At 38.1% G+C, this 16,708-nt stretch overlaps 1 protein-coding gene and 1 long non-coding RNA gene across 2 annotated transcripts in view; one reads left to right on the plus strand and one right to left on the minus strand.

The window, feature by feature from the left end:
- Positions 1–15,220, plus strand: part of LOC103467028 (uncharacterized) — a 22,762-nt gene extending 7,542 nt beyond the window's left edge. The window contains exon 3 of the long non-coding RNA XR_534021.2: positions 13,049–15,220. This is a non-coding gene — a long non-coding RNA (uncharacterized LOC103467028). The remainder of the gene's footprint in view (positions 1–13,048) is intronic.
- The window catches only part of spen (spen family transcriptional repressor), a 29,280-nt gene continuing 27,054 nt past the window's right edge, over positions 14,483–16,708 (minus strand). Inside the window, exon 15 of the mRNA XM_008413071.2 lies at positions 14,483–16,642. Coding sequence (XP_008411293.1) covers positions 16,511–16,642 — 132 coding nt within the window. The 3' untranslated portion in view covers positions 14,483–16,510. The remainder of the gene's footprint in view (positions 16,643–16,708) is intronic.

Consider the following 16,708-nt stretch of genomic DNA (forward strand, 5'->3'; position numbering starts at 1 on the left):
ATTTCAGATTAATAACATCTCAAACTAAACTTAGTGCTGAGGTCGGTAGTGTTTTTGATCGAAGGTTGGACCATGTGCTTCCCCCTTGAAAGAAATCAGTTGTGTTTATCTTGTTTGCTATCTGACTGCTCATCAGATCAAGTTAAGACATTTCTTAATTCTCCTCCGATTATCAGCAGCCAGAGGATTTATTTCATTTATTTTCTTTTTTCAGTTTAGACCCAGAAATATGTTCATTACAGTAGACAAAGGGTCAGTATTCTGTATTTTCCAGGCACATAGTGACATTTTGTAGCACTATAAAGCAACTATGTTGCCTTCAAAAATATTGTATTTATCAAACCTGATTTAAAGGGAATTTGACTTTGTAAGTTGATGCCTTGAAATTGGACCTCCTACTTTTTCTTAAACTCCGCCTTCAGAAAGTCATCATATCGCTCCTCCATTAACACCTTAGCAATGTTTTTAGCAGTAGCTCAAGTAATGAGCTCAGTTCCACCAGGTGTGTGCTAATTGTTTCTGACTAGTCTGAAGGAGCTGAGTGGGGTAGGGGTGCTTTATGAGACAGTACTCTGTATGCTGCAGCTCAGAGGAGGAGCTTCATCCTCAAGGTGGCGCTCAATTCCAACAAGCACTTTGCACAGTTTGATGATTGTCATGGGAGAGTGAAGAATTTCTCAAACATCCATGAAACGAATGAAGGCAACTCTCCAGGTATGTTTTGGATGAGTAAATAACATTATAACATGACGTAACGCTAAAAGGGTTTACACACTTCTGCCCCTTTAAGAAGTCAATTGAAATAAAAATCATGCAAACAAGTCAAATAATTGCAGATTTTAAACKGATTGCTATTACAATAGTAAAACATAAAGCTTGTTGATCTTATTAAAAWTTTTTATGTGTACTTGAAACTTTCAAAAAGGAAAGATAAGGACTTTCATGGGAGTCTGACCACACCCAACAAGATGGAGGAATGCTGGACATGCACCCAGTTATAGCCAACTGATGCAAAAGAAAACGAGAATCATCACACAAGACCACATTCTTCTGTTGCTCTGTGGTCCAGTTCTGATGCTAATATCCCCCGCTGCTGACCTGTCCTGCAGCGGACAGGAGTTAACCGGGACACTCTGGTTGCTATGCAGCCGCGGCACCAAATATGCAACAAACCCCAACATGCTGTGCATTCTAACACCTCTCTGTCAGGAAAAACACATACCATCCTTACTGGAGTCTGGAAAGGCTACCAGGAGCAGTTCACACTGGACTAGATCACAGTACCGCATCTGCAAATAAATCCCTGTTGTCTGCTGACTCAGCTCTTGTCTGGCCGTGTTAACATTCCACATCGCAAGTTAAAGACAGAGACCGTAGACGTTTGGGCCCACTTATAGAGCAGCCCCGCTTCCAGAAGCTCCACGTCTCGTTTGCACTGACAGCTGAGACATCCCAGACATGAAAGTGTTACATGCGAGGCTCAATAATTCACATACTGACTGTGGGTAAAGTCAGTTTTATGAAACGGTGAAGAAACGGACCAGCAGCAGGGAGCATGAGCGAGAGGATTGATTGCTAACATGTAAGCAGTCATTTGTTAATTACATAAAACTCCTGCTTTAAATGTTCTTTTACCACCAACTAATTTTCTCTGTTTGTGCAAAGAAACGTCTCTTTCACTCTTTTTTTTCTTYCGGAGCCACAGTGCATTTCTCAAATGTCCCCTCTGGTACCAGGGTAGCCCAGCCAGGGTTTACCTGGACTCCTTCCATCCGTCACTCTTGTCCAGACACTTCCATATTTYACCGCAAGAAAACGCTTAATAAGTCCAAAAATTACATTCGAATTGCCATTTAACATCGGCTGTGGCTGCAAAAGGTTGAACTTTACCGCAAACCGTCTTGGAGTTTGGCGGAATGAGCTGCAGAGGAATAAAGTGTGCTAATAGCTGGGTTTGGCCTCTTCCAGGATGGTTGTTACAGACTGGAAGTCAAAGGAGGGGAAAAACCATCCAGCTGCTGAACTGCATTCATTTAAAAACAGCCCCAGTTTTTCTGCAGTTTTCTGTATGTCTTTGACCATGCTGGCTCTGACAAGCATTTTTTTTTTTCCGTCAAAAACCGGCTTGTTCTTTTCTCGTTAGCACCTAATGTTACTGCGAAAGACCAGATAATGTGCTAATAAAAACATTCCAGTGTGTTCATGACCCATTTCTCACATTGCTTCACGTCAAAACCTCTAACTTTAATGTGTTTTATTGGGGGTTTTATGCATAATTTTTTGCAAAATGAGTCAAACTCAGACTGAACAGAACATCTATGAAGCAATTATCAAACACAAAATATGCTGTAACCTAAAACCAGGGTTTGCATCTCCATTCTTCRAGTGCCACAGTCCTGCAACTCTGGTCAGCTTCCCTGTCTCTGCTGCAGAGGAGCGTCCTTACGGCATGATGCTGCCACCACCATGTTTCACCATGGAGACGATGTGTCCTGCAGCATGTTTCCAGTGTACTTCAAACTGTTTGTGGCAAGCTAGTTATGCCAGTGTCACACTTAAAGCATGAAACACTATTTTAAGACGATGCTCTGCTTGCAAACCTTCCTCGTGGTCTGACAGCTTGTTCCTTGTGAGGCTGTTTTGTGCACTAATGTTCTCAAGTGAAGCTCTGAGGATTTCACAGGTCTCTCCTGAGATTGACTCAAACAAAAAGGGAACATTAGCATAGTCTTAAAAGTATCACTTTGTCACGACAGTAAAGTACGAAGCAGATCGTCTACGCAAAAAAATTKATCTCCTCCTGTTTGCTCCCTCTCGGATTCGCCGCTGGGTGAGGTGAGGCCACGCCGCTCTGCTCCTCTGTGTCCACATTTCATAAACACTCTGACCCCATCCGCCTCTTGATCCGCTCCTAACCGCCGCCAATTGTAAAGTGGCGAGATTACATCATGGCGTTTCATTCATCGGCGTTTGCTTTACACTCCCCTTTCCCATTCAGCTCGGAGAGAGACTTTCTCACTCCAAACGGTCCCGAAATACAAATCAGCCGCGAGTCATTGTGTTTGTGTGGCCGGCGTTTTACAGGGTAACAGGATGAAAGTGAATTTTCAAGGTCAATCAGTTTCGCCAGCAGAAATGTACATTACAATCGAAATCTTACCTTCTAAATTACTGCGTGGGGCCTTTCAACATGGCCTGTGCCTGGCTCATTCTGTAATGCTCTGTAAAACACAGAAACAGCATCTTATCTGCAACATTCAAGGCTTTCTCTGCGGCCTATGTTCACGTCATATCTCTCGGATTACAACATTTAAATGAAGACTCCAGATACTGTTTACCTCCCGATTGTTCTGCCTGAGATTTATTATAGAATTATGCAAAAAGCAATACAGAAAGTAATGTTGTGTTTATTATATTGCTCCACCTTATCGAGTCAACATGGAAATCAGCCACGGCCTCGTCCAGAGAGGGAAAAGCTGCTCCATTATGTTTCTTTTTCCCACAATCTTCTCCGGAGCCCAGCATCTTACTGAGTCACTGTTTGGAAAGCGGATATCTGTTTGTTTAACTGGTTTTCTTTGTTCAATTTGTGATGTGAGGTYGCTCCAAACATTAAGTAAAGTACATTTGTATTTATTGCATTTGTATCAAAATTGCTCCCAGACCAAGTGATAAAATGTGGGTATGCCAAGGGGCCTTTCAGGACAGCTCTGTCTGGAGCTGAGGAGTCCTGAGTTCAACAGGGAATACATGAGGTGAATCGACGGGGATCCCAGTGTGTTGATGCTTCAGTGAGTGAGCATCTCCTGCTTTTAGCCTTCATGTAAAAAGATAACCCAGCACTTTTTACATGATGGATAAAGCCAAGAAATGAAACATGTGGTGAGGYATTCTGACAACTGAAAATCTTTGTCAAGAACAATGACTTTAATTTTCTAGGGTGTACTTTATATTGGAGTGAAAAGATTAGACAGCATTCAAGTTGAATGATTCTTAAAGGGGCAGTACTATGTATTTTCCAGGCACATGGAGCCATTTTATAGCTCAATCAAGTAACTATATTAACTTTAGTTGTTATGAAAACACCATTTTCACATCTTTCTTTATGCTGTCACTCTTGGCCATTTCTCATTGAGATTTATTTATTTATCAAAGTTATATTATTATTATTATTATTATTATTATTATTATTATTATTATTATTATTATTGTTGTTGTTGTTGTTGTTGTTGTTGTTGTTATTAACGGAAGTATTTTTATTATTATTGTTGTTGTTTAAATGTATAATATTTTTTTTAGATTTATCATACTCCTATTGTGCAGCTACTCGCCTACTGTATATATGTTCAACAACATATTTACACAATGGATAATATCTAACAGTCTGACACCTCAGCAACCTCAGCAAATGAATGCAGAAGAAGAAGAAGTTATGAATGTAAACAAGAGTTCTTATCTCCTGAAGCAGCTCACTGCCAAAGTCCTGTGCAGCCGATGCCCATGTTGAATCTAAAGCTTGATGTGAAGAAAATATTCTAAGACTTAAAAGTTTGGCTCAAAGTCTATTAGCAATGCAGCAAAGGCGGCGTGCTGAGCCCATAATGTCTAACAGCTGCTGTGAACTTTCTCTTTAAAATCTAACTACGCTCATCAGGTTTTCCTTTGGGCTTCATGCAAGACGAAGAACATAATTTGATGGAGGATTTTAATGTCGTGTGAGAAACAAGATAACCAAAAACACAAAAATCCACCATCGCTGAGGAATGCCTGTTTTATATTCCCACCACTTAACAGCAGCTATAAAGCACTCTAACYGTTTCCTCTTTAAATGAGGGAGCCAGTGCCCGCAAAGGGGACAAATTCAAAAACCTTCCGAATGTTATGACTTGCAACAAATCACAACGCCGCTGCGCCGTAACTCTCCCATGTAGCTRAAGGCAGAGCGTTTCATTCAGCCGCAAATCAGAATTCAGCCTCGCTGCGCCGTGGAAAAGAAGCCGGGGAAGMGTTTACCTCCTTCATAGAAGGTGATGTGCTGTTTGGATTTATGGCACATTACTAAAACAATCGTAACCCTTTAATGTTTCCCATTTTGTCTGGTGAAAACCACATGCTCATGTATTTTATTATCGTTTAATGAGGCAGACCAGCACAAAGTAGAGAATTGTTTTTAATATTTTAGCTCCTTCCACTAAAGACAGATTTAAAAAAAATAAAACTAAAATGTTAGTGGCTGCAAAAGATTAAAGGCTGAGGTTCAACCTACAGAAGCTGAGCGACCAAACATTTGGATCAAAGCAACGTGAATGGACAGGAATGGTCCAGTCAAAGTTCAGGCCAAATACAGTGGAACCCAGCCAGGTTCGCTGTCTGTCAATTCAACTATTTGAGGATTTTTGTGTGTGTGTGTGTGTGTGTGTGTGCGTGTGTGTGTGTGTGTGTGTGTAAAGTGAATCCAAAGGACTCTGAAGAAATCAGACTATTTATTAATTCCTTTAATAAAATTTATGAAGTAACACTTTAGAAGAACGTACACCAAATTTGATTAACGTCTTTGTAACTAATCATGTACTAATGAGCATAATTAACCAGTACTTACTGGGAAACACACAGTTCAGCCTTATTAGGAGACGACTGGCTGGTTACCACAGACATAGARGAGAAATTATCCACGTTAGTTCTGAATAAACCCAGAACCAATAAGGACGTAATTGTCAAAAATATGTTTCCTGGTGATTATTGATCGTATTGGAAACACTTATTTTTTGTAATGGGAGACAGTAGCAATTGTATATTTTTGTACTTTTGTCATTATCTATCACTTGCTGAGTAGCAAATCATTGTCTGGTCATTMTTTTGCTCAAGTACTTAGTGAGRAACCGATCATTGCGTAATCAGTACCTGACCGTTACCTGTTGTTTTTGAGTACCCTAAAGTAAAGTGAAGCATCATACCAAGTCACATCAGTGAGTGAGTACTAGTAAACTATTTGTTAGTACATGATTAGTTGCAAAGGCATTCCCTGGTAGTTTATCAAATTTTGTGTACCTTATAGTGAAGCATGACCAAATATTCAGGAGAAAATATAGTTTGGGAAGCTATGTTTAATGCTACTTGACACAAATGGCATTTGTAAAGCAGCAAATGCAGGAATATTGTTTATTTTGATGAACGGTACCCCCAAGGGTGCAGATAACGACCTCTTATTGACTGCGCTAACATCTGTGCTTGTTAACGCATATTAAAGTATATTTGGTATTTGAGCTACTAAACTAGGCAGCTGTAGGCATTTTAATATAACATCTCTATTCCAAGCAAAACATGTGTACAGATGTTGATTTTTCATCTGTATTTTTAACTCAAACTTAGAGATTAAACCCTTTTGGATCAGAGTCTAAGMTCTGACCACAGGGTCACAACATACCACAATTTGGAAAAACTTTGGCTGACCGAGAACAAATTATACAGAAAAGAAGTAAAAATGTATATTCAAATTTTATGTACATGCAATTTTTATACAACATGCTTAATATAACATTTTCATAAAACCTCACTAATAAACATCAAAAACAGTCGGAAAGCATTACATTTTCATCTCCAAAGTATAAAACCGTCTACGATAGTAGAACTTTTTTCTTTTCTTTTCCAGGATTAAAAACCCTGCAGCTTTATTTTGGTTAGAATAAACTTTTCAGACTTTTCTTTGTCAAAAATTAGTAACATTTTGCGTCAGTTCCCTTGCATTTCTGAATTTTGTATTGTGTTGGTCAAGCCCAGAGGTTTGCAGCCACAAGTGGCTGTTAATAACTTTTTTAGAATCTTCTTTGTAGGCCAAGACTGTGCACAAAAAGAAGAACTTTGACTTCAATTTCAAACACTTTAGATATAAAATATTTAAAATTTAGAGGAAACAAAGAATTTCTGTAGCATTTGTTTTTTTTGCTTTTTTTTTACAAATATCAACATCCCATAAAAGAAAATGTATCCACTCACTTTATTACAAAAAATGTATGCATCTTTCTTTGTTTTAAAATCCTTTATTAGAAATAAAATGATTGTTCTATAAACATGAGAACACGTTTCCTTCATAGATGTTTACCAAAAAGTTATAGGCAGTCTTTTTTATTTATTTATTTTTTCAAAAGATGATGGAACATTTCCGACCCTAGACAAGTTTTATTTAGCTGGACTGAGAGTAAAATGGATGTTTCAATTACAAAGGTTGCTGATCCTTTGGTCTAAGCCCCATAAAATCGAACAAAAAAAAGCATTAAAAAGCTTCTGGTTGTAGCATTACAAAATGTAAAAGAAAAAAAAAAGTTTTGATCACATAGTTAGGTTAGACTTTCCCACAATTCTCCACATCGTCAAATCTTTGTCATCTTGATTTGAGGCCATCTGTTCTAAATGATCTTGTGAGACAAGATCGTGTGAACACACAGACACACACACGTACGCACGCACGCACACACACACACACACACACACACACACACACACACACACACACACACACACACACACACACACACACACGTTGGGATCAATACCAGTCCAGACATCAGACATCAATCAGCTCAGTAAATGTGCAGGAAGGACCTCAGTCAGGCAGGTATCCAGCAACCTAATGGTTGAAATACATTTGGCCCTTTGTGTAGAGAACAGAAAACATTCAGGCAATCAGTCAAAGCACTTCTTTTCTTTTCTCTATTATTTTGATTCGACTTTTTGCAGCATCCAGACAGAATCTGTTCTTCATCAAAGAGAAATTAACAGACTGAGCCTGAATATTTCTGCCACATAACAAGAAGAACTTCAGGAGGAAATATCAAACGCCTGAAGGTCTACTCTCATGACAATGTCAGGACTTTCTTGTTGTTGTTTTTTTTTGCTGTTTTACGAAGGATAACATATTAAACTGTGAAATAAAAGGACTAGAAGTCATTTTAACAGGACATGAAACATGGTCAAATGTGGAAAACATTAAAGTATCTGAAACGTTCAGCACATTCTTTGAACTGGCCGAAATGCTCAAACAAATACAGCACATGTGTTCTTGAGTTCTTTTCATCACGATGCTAATGGGCAACATAGCTGCATAAAATCTTCTGCATCAGTAACTGGACGCCTCAGTCACAAATTGGAAGCATCGGAACGTTTCTTGCGTGGTTTGCAGTCCAGTTTGGCTGGACATTTTCAAAAAGGTGGAGAAAGATCTATTATCATTATTATTATTATTATTACTATTATTTCAGCACTCACTGGCATTCTCGTCTGAGGAACAATGTCTAAGCAGCAGCGTGGAATGCAGCACGCTCGCTGCCAGAAGGACACAAGAAAACAAGCACTTATCGATGTCTAAAAAAACCCTCCAAATTTTCAACATTCTTTTAGCTTTCTGGCTAAAAAGAACTTTAAAAATGTGATGTGGCTGTGAATCCAAGGAGCAAACAGCGTAGAAATATGGATAAGGTCAAATTATCATGTTTTGCACTGCACCAAATGAAGCGTAAATTCTCAGACGGACAGCCAGTCAGGGGAGGCAGTGGGAAAACAGAGGAACGGATGTGTTTGTTTTTTACATTTTACTGCCGTGTACCAGTCTGATCTGCCTCTTCTCACACTGGGAACTGGGTGTCATTTAACATTCCACGTCCCAGCCTGACAGGGAGCCATAAATCACTCACTTTTTACGGTTGGACTTCTTTATGTCTACAGTCCAGAGATGATGGCAATATCCAGAAAATGACCAGCCTTGACCCTGTCTCTACGCTTTTCTAGAGCTGAGGTGCTCACAATTCGTTCAGACTTTTTGACCTCATCTATCAAATCTGGTGGGAAACAAAAAAGTTAAAACTATAAACCTTTGGTTCAGAGTGTCTGTGTGTTGCAGAAAAAGGACAAAAATCTGGATTTTTACCTTTGATTTGAGCAGTAAAATAGTGACTGTTTGCTGTGTGTTAAAGTGTCAAATGTCTTCCTAAGACTAAAGAAAATGCTTCATTAAAAAAATGCGATTAAAGTACTAAACTGAAAATAAATGAAACTTACAATGAAATATTACATAAGTAAATCACGGAAGTATTCACTTAATTTTTACTACTATTTATACACCTTGGACTGTTTACTATTTCAGACTTTAATGTTTTGATAGTATTACGTGACAGGCCAACGCAAGGTTGTGCATAATTGCAAAGTAGATGGAATGTGATTAATGTTTTCTTTTATTTGCTTTTTTGTTTGTATTTTTTAAAAATAGAAATCTGAAAAGTGTGGCGCTGTCATAATGTGTTGTTTAGAGAGGACCAAAATGCATCAGTAGTATTGTTCTTCAGGGTGCTTTTTTGTCTGTCGATCATATTGGATTTAACAAAAATTATTTCTTGCATTTGCAGCTGATGGCCAGTAGTTGATAGTGTATTGTATGATGCGTTAGTGGCCACTGGTCTGTGTGCATTTAGAACATAAAAATCCATAAGAAGCACAAGAAAATGGCTTTTAGACAGCTGTCCACTGCAGTGCATGAAAGGGTTAAATTGGAAGTAACTGAAGCCAACTCTGGATAATATAGTAGTTAAAATTCTCCCATTTTTGTCCAGACCATTATAACTACAAAGTGCCATGGACAGAAGGAATTTAGGTACTTGTTGTCCGCTGATTATAATTTTTTTATCTTTTTTTTTTTTGTACATTAAAGGTAAAAGCTAAAAATAAGGACAAATATTGTAGCACCAACCGCCAAATGTCCAATTGCTAATTCCCACAGGCCTCCCTCTGGAGATTCTGTCAGCTTGGATACTGTGACTTGGCAGAGTGAAGCCGGAAACCCTAATGATTCAAGCCACAGTCATAAAATTTCCCAAACCATAGAGCTGTTTGCCTACAAGGATGAGTCTCTAACTATTGCTTTTCTCAGCCACCAGGCTCATTTGTGTTGCTTCATTTGAGTCCAGAGGAATGCTGCTCTACAAACCCGAGTTAGTCAGCTTCATTTCACTTTTTTTTTTTATTTCTCTCATTTTTAGCTTCACTTGACATGATGGAGAACAGAAGGTGTCACACTCGTTTGCAAAAAAACAACATTTTATGGGAGTGTTTTAACGGGGAAAACCATTATTTGTGCACGCCACAAATTTGGCCTTCGTGAAAAAAAATTCTCAAGGGATTTGGTGAAAACAGAAAGAATGAAGCCTGTTGAAGGAAAACCCTGGTTTCTAGTTCGCAGCAGACATGCAGGGGAAGATCCTCTGGCCAGATAAAACCAGAACTAAATTTTTGTTTTTAGCCAATATGCAGAATGCTGTGTGTGGGAGGAAAACTAACACTTCGCCTTACCCTGAACACACGACCCCTGTAGTGAAATGTGAAGGTAGCAGCGCGACGCTTTCGTAAAGTAGTGAAGCTGGTCGGCTGATGAGAACATGGATGGAGTTAGGATACAAGGAAAAGCTGGAAGAGGCTTCAAAACGACGACCCCTCCTGGCAGCCCAGAACTACAGTGGAATGGTTTTGATTGAATCACAAGAATGTGTTAGGAAGGCCGAGTCAGAGTCAAGATCTATATTCAATTTAAAATCTGTTGCCAGACCTGAAAACGACCTTCAAAAATATCCTCCCAACCCAATCTGAAAGACTTTGGCCTATTTTCCAATGATAGATGAGAAATAATTTCAGTTTCAATGTGTCCTTGACTGGGGAGCAGACTGAACCCAAATGGATGTCAAACTTTTCAGAGTTTTGTTTGCAAAAAAATTTAAAAACTTGGGTCATTTAACTTCTACGTTACACAACAAAATACACTGAAGTTTGAAGCGGACAAAACGTGGAAATAAAAAAAAAAAAAGTTAAATAGTTGTGAACACTTTTACTGGACCCTGTATAGCTTTTTGTTTTATATTCTACTACATAGAATCCTAAATATTTAAGTTTTTATAAGTTATGAATAAAGTCATTAAACTTTATTTATTTTAAACTTATAAAAGTTTTCCCGGTGACTGTTGGCAGGGGCGGCTCTAGACAGGCGCCAACAGGGGGCCAGTGCCCCCGTAGAAATGATCCTGGCCCCAGTTAGGGCCCCTGCACTGAAGAGATGATGCTAAATGAAATTCTTAAGATGACATGTGCTGGCATATAAACTATAACTAAGTGGACCAATTTCATCTTGAGGATGACATCCTGTTCACACTGAATGGTTTTGAGCAGAATTCATTGTGATGTTTAATAAAATTCATTATCAGATCAGAAATTTTGTTCATGCCATTTGAAACAAGGGTTTAAATTAAATAAGTGATCATTTTAACTTGATATTGGGAGTGAAAATAGTACAGAAGTGTGTCCTCTTGAAATAAGTGGCTTAAATTGCAGCATTAAGGTACAACTCACAATTTTTACTCAGATTTGATGAAGAGTGTCTCATTTATGGAGAGCAAAACTAATAGGTGTAAATATACATTTCTTATTCATTTATTTTGTTTTGCCTCTAATGGTACACACGTTCATAGATAATCGAATTATTTCAAAGGTCAGACAGGTCTATTTTGTCCAAACACCTTCTGAAGTTAAACAGAGATGGCAGTAGATTTCTTTCCCAAACTTGGGAATCTCTAAAACTTCCCAAACTGTTCAGTCCCGTACTGACATCGTCTGATAGACAAAGAAACTGCAGCTCTGAATGTGATGCACTGGTCTGGTAATACTTACTTCAGACCCATCAATGAAATTGGTAGCAAACTATATAAACATCCGAGACACATAAATTATTACGTTTTAAATAGATGTGCCATACAGTACAGTGAAAAGGTTCTTTGCCCTCTTAAAGATTTTTTCAACATCAAAGTCATTGTCAAACTCAGATGTTTTGCATCATCAAACAAATTTGAATATCAGACAAACAGAGATTGAGTAAAAGCAAAATGTATAAAATAATTTAATACCATGTAGAGAAAAAAAAATCAAAAACAGGCCATGAGAAACAAAAAATTGCTTCACCCTTGTTAAATCATGAATTAACTGTACTTAACCAGATTTGTTGGAAATCACTAGCCAAGCCCAGGCCGGATTACTGTCTGACCTGTAAAATAAGATGAAATCACTTTAACAGAACCTGTCAGACGAGGCTAAAAGATCAGACGGGAAAGTAGGTGATTGGCATCTCAGTCTGGAAAGAGTTTTGATTCCAGTGAATTTATCAAAGACCGACTGCATCAACAACTGATCTAGAAGGTCACAAAAGAATCCAGAACAACATCTGAAGCACTCTATAGAAGAGTTTCAAGATAAAAAAATAAAATAAAAAATCACTGCTGATATGCCAATCTATTTGCAACAAACATCCTGATGATCCTCAAAACATTTGGTAAATATTCTGTGGACTTAAAAAACGTTGAACTTATTGGAAGGCATGTGACCTGTTACATCTGATCTAACCTAATGGAGATTGTAGCAGTATGATGGTTTAGGCAGCAGTGTTGCTTTCCTATAACTTTTAGATGTATCCCCCATCCAACAAATGAATGACCACCTCAGATTGTAGCCACAATCTCTAAGGATCTCTAAGGAGATTGTAGCCTCAGATGTGTTGAAGAATCAGAAAGACTTCTGAAAGCACCATTTGGCCTGAAGCCTTTAGCGTTATGGTCAACCAGAGTAGAATCTGTAGAGTATAATTTGTGACCTTTTATCTAACTGAGGCATGAATTAAACTTGACCTACCTTATTGGTTTACACCTGCAATACCGAAAAAAGTCCACTGGATGGCACTGTGTCACTAAAGCTTTGACCTGTTCAAGAACCTTCCTCACAAAAAGTTTTGCATGAGATGAGATGCTAACAAAGACAGCAAACAGTATGACAGGTAAACTTACATTTTCAACGTAGTACAATGCCAAAGGTTTTACTAAACATTATATAGTAATATTATGGTGATTTTTTTTTATGAAGGTCAAATAAATTAAAAAGAAAAAACATTTATACTAATGTATCACTTACTGAAATATTCCAACCTCTTTACTGATGCAAATGCCTAAATTGTCACATTCTTCTTCTTCAGTTTTATCAACAAATTCTAGATGGACAGCAAAACCTTTTTTATGGTGAAAAACACACAAATCTCAGGCTCTGATACCAGAACAACCTGAACGATTCTGATCCTGATTCGAGCGATGGTGATGACCATAGAAGATCCTGACTGTCATCCTACGCAAGGGGAAGACATAACGTCTTTTGAGTCCATGAGCAAGGAGGAGACTAGCCCATCTTCAAAACCAGCAGCCCATAAGAGGAGGCGTAAAGAAAAAAACTGTAGTAACTAAACCTCTTCTGTTCACCTCCACACCCAAAGAATGCCACTCCCAGGATATGGAGATATGAAGACATTTGATGAATTCAGTGCTCCTGATTCTGTATCTGAAGCTCCTGATGCTGTATAGACACCCTTGCAGTATTTCACTGATGAGACGATTCACCATATTGCTCAGCATAACCTTTACTCTGGATCCCCCATGTCTGGGCCAGTCAACTGAAGCCCTGTGGACACTGAAAATGTCCTTGCGATGCTGATCTTCATGAGTGTTTTCAGCTTCAAAGCCATGGAGGACTATTGCCACCATGATTCCCGTTACAACCTGATAGCTGATATCATTCCAAGGAAAAGATTCAAGCTCTTGCGCCAATTCATTCATTTTCATTTTATGACAACTTTGGACACTTGCCACTTCAGTGTCCGAACGGTGCCCGGATGGATGCCCGCTTTCAGTGCTTTGTTACGTATCACCAGAAACAAAAGGACTTAGATGCCTCACAACTGCAGTTGCAGTTGGTTCTACAGCGCTACAACTATTTGGTTCCTGTTGTATCTACTTTGTTAGCTAGCCAAACAAAAAAGAATATAACAGCTTTACGAGGCTTTTAGCCTTTTTTCTTTTTTTTTCCATAAAGGGTTATCTCAATCTTTTGGTAGTTTTCTGTGTTTTTAAAACTACTAAAAAAGTAAAAGCTTTATTATTGATAATCTAAGGCAGGAAGGTCTGCAACACAAATGGTTTAAGAGTCCAGTCAAAGTCTAAGGTAAAATTCTGTTGTAATGGTGCGACATTACCTTAAACTGGCTAGTTTTGATTAAAACTGTACAAAATGGCCGAAATAAAACTGTTCTGTGAATTGAGGGACAGTTCATTACCATTCATCAAAGGAGACAAAACGGCAATTTTGCCTCAAATGGTGACACTGGTTATAAAGCTTAAAGAGCAATTATTTTTTCACATAAGGTCGTTGGTTTGAATAGCTTTTGTCTTTACTAAATGAAACCATCAGTGAAAAAGTTCATATCGTATCACTTCTTGTTATATTTGTCTGATATGCAAATTTCTGATTATCTATAAAAATTAAAAACAGATGGAAAACGTAACAAGGCAAACACTTTTCAAAGCACTCTAAACGTTGCAGAAAGGAGGATTTTTGAGGATCACAAAAAAAAAACGAAATGCAGAGTCATGGACCATTTAATGATCTTCAGAAGTAAGTTAAACAACCATTTATGTTACAGTTTAAAATGTCCTCATAGAGGAACAGCAAAATACACTCAAAATGAAGGTTGATCAAAAGACATTTTTTTTTCATATTAATCACTGTTTTAAGACTGTTTTTTTTTCTTCTTTCATTTGTATATCAAAAATTATAAGTGCCTTCAACATAACCATGAGAGTTTTCAGCTTGCAGTCATAGAAATATTTACACCACAAAACTGACAAGCATGGTTTTACTTTCAGCATCGGTTTCACACGCTTCATCTCCCGCCTCTTTTTAAAGACTGCTTTGTTTTGTTTCACAAAACAAAAATAAAGACCCTGAATAAAGACAACTGCAAAGTGAGAGGGAGGGAGTGGGGGGCTGGCGGGGCGGGGCAGCTACGCGGGAGCACAGATAAGAGACGTGGGTATTTACAGCTCGGCTCTACGAGACAGACAGGAGGAAGGATGGAAACAGATGATCAACACATCCATTAGCGGCATAACGTCAAGTTTAAGTCACATTCTTTGCCTTTATGATCCTACCTTACAATTTAAGATATGAAAATAAAGCATGCTATACAACAGGTGACACAAAGTAGTGGCATGAATAAATTTAGTATGCAGACTTCCATATATTAAGGGGACGGGTTTCAGACACCAGGGGGCAGTACAGGACAACGTGGGGAATGACAAAAGACAAAAAAAACCAACAAAAAAACGCCAACCTCTACAGTACAAAAAGTTCCTTCAAATGAAAACGCAGCTTTGTTGTTGTGTAAAAATCACTGCAGTATTAGAATCATGTCAATAAACAAAATATTTTAAAATGAATCAATGTGCCCTCTGAACAGCAAAATACTAATTTAAATATGAAAATAGGTTCAGATCACATTTTTTCCAAACACGTGCACATAATGATCATTCGCAAGACATTTTGGCACAAAGTCTTTTTTTTTTCTTTCTCTCTGCAAATCTCCTTCCGACTCCCTCCAATTCACATTCTTCCCCGGCTGAAAACAATAAATGATTCAAAAATAAATAAGAAAAAAATGAGACAGCATACTAAAAGAAACATTGAAAACACAATCTGTCTTGTAAAATAATTTGCTTGGTCTCTCCATTTTTGCTTCAGTCTTTAAATATTTACAATATCTACAGCTTCACAATTGTCCACAATACCTTTAGGCATACAGAAGATGCAAATGAAAAGGAACAAATTAAATAAGTCTCTTTTTTTTTTCTTTTTTTTTTACTGTCCCCTATTGAGGCATTGCGTGTAAAATATACAACTCTACAGATCCCATCATGAGTTCCTTGGGGCAGGGAACACGTCGCGATGGAAACATGAGATCGGAAATGTTGCAGAAACTTGCAGATGGTGTCAGAGGAAAAGCTTTGTGACTGATGAAGCTGAGAAGACTCTCCATCATTCTGTAGGCAATAGCTTCCTTTGCTCTAGCACAAGCATGACTGATCACTAGAATAAATTCATAACATGTATCAATTTATGAACAAATATGTACAAAGTTCATAAAGTTTTGTCAACATAGTGCAATGAATTCTCAAGTTTAAAAAAAAAGGAAACAATCACAATCACTTTTTTTATGAAGGTAAAAAACATCCTACTTGTAGGTCTCCATCCACAGCTTTATGAATGTTATGAAATACAAAAAGGCAATGCAGAACACCTCCAAAAATGGCAGAAAGAAAAAAAACAGTAATCCAAAAATTATCATCAAAAATCCCCATTCGACCCTTTGCGTCCTATTTAAAAAAAGGTCTAGCTTTTGTAATTCATCATCACAGGGTGATTTAAGGACTTGGTGAAGTGAAGGAGAAAACTTGAGTCTAAAAAAATGAAAGATATGTTTTGTTGTTGTTGTCGTTTTGAAGTCAAACTCATAAAAATGAGGCATTTCCAGGTTCCAAACTGGTTCAATCCAAAAGGGCTGGTGTTGGCATTGTTCAGGAAAAGAAAAACAAAACAAAAAAAATGGAGGTAATTAAACAGAAGCTATAACAATCATGAGGTGAGGGGAAATGCTGGAGATGCTGTTGAGAAGGTCGGGAGCCAGGCGCGAAAGATGGCTCTCCGAGAATTCACACGGCGGGAATATTTGCACCACGTAAGCTGCCTGTAGTTGCAGAGATGAACACAGTGTGAGTGGAGAAGTGACAGCATCGACAAAAGGGGCAGGAAA

This window comes from Poecilia reticulata, linkage group LG7 (assembly GCF_000633615.1).
Source record: "Poecilia reticulata strain Guanapo linkage group LG7, Guppy_female_1.0+MT, whole genome shotgun sequence".
Classification (NCBI taxonomy): Eukaryota; Metazoa; Chordata; class Actinopteri; order Cyprinodontiformes; family Poeciliidae; genus Poecilia; species Poecilia reticulata.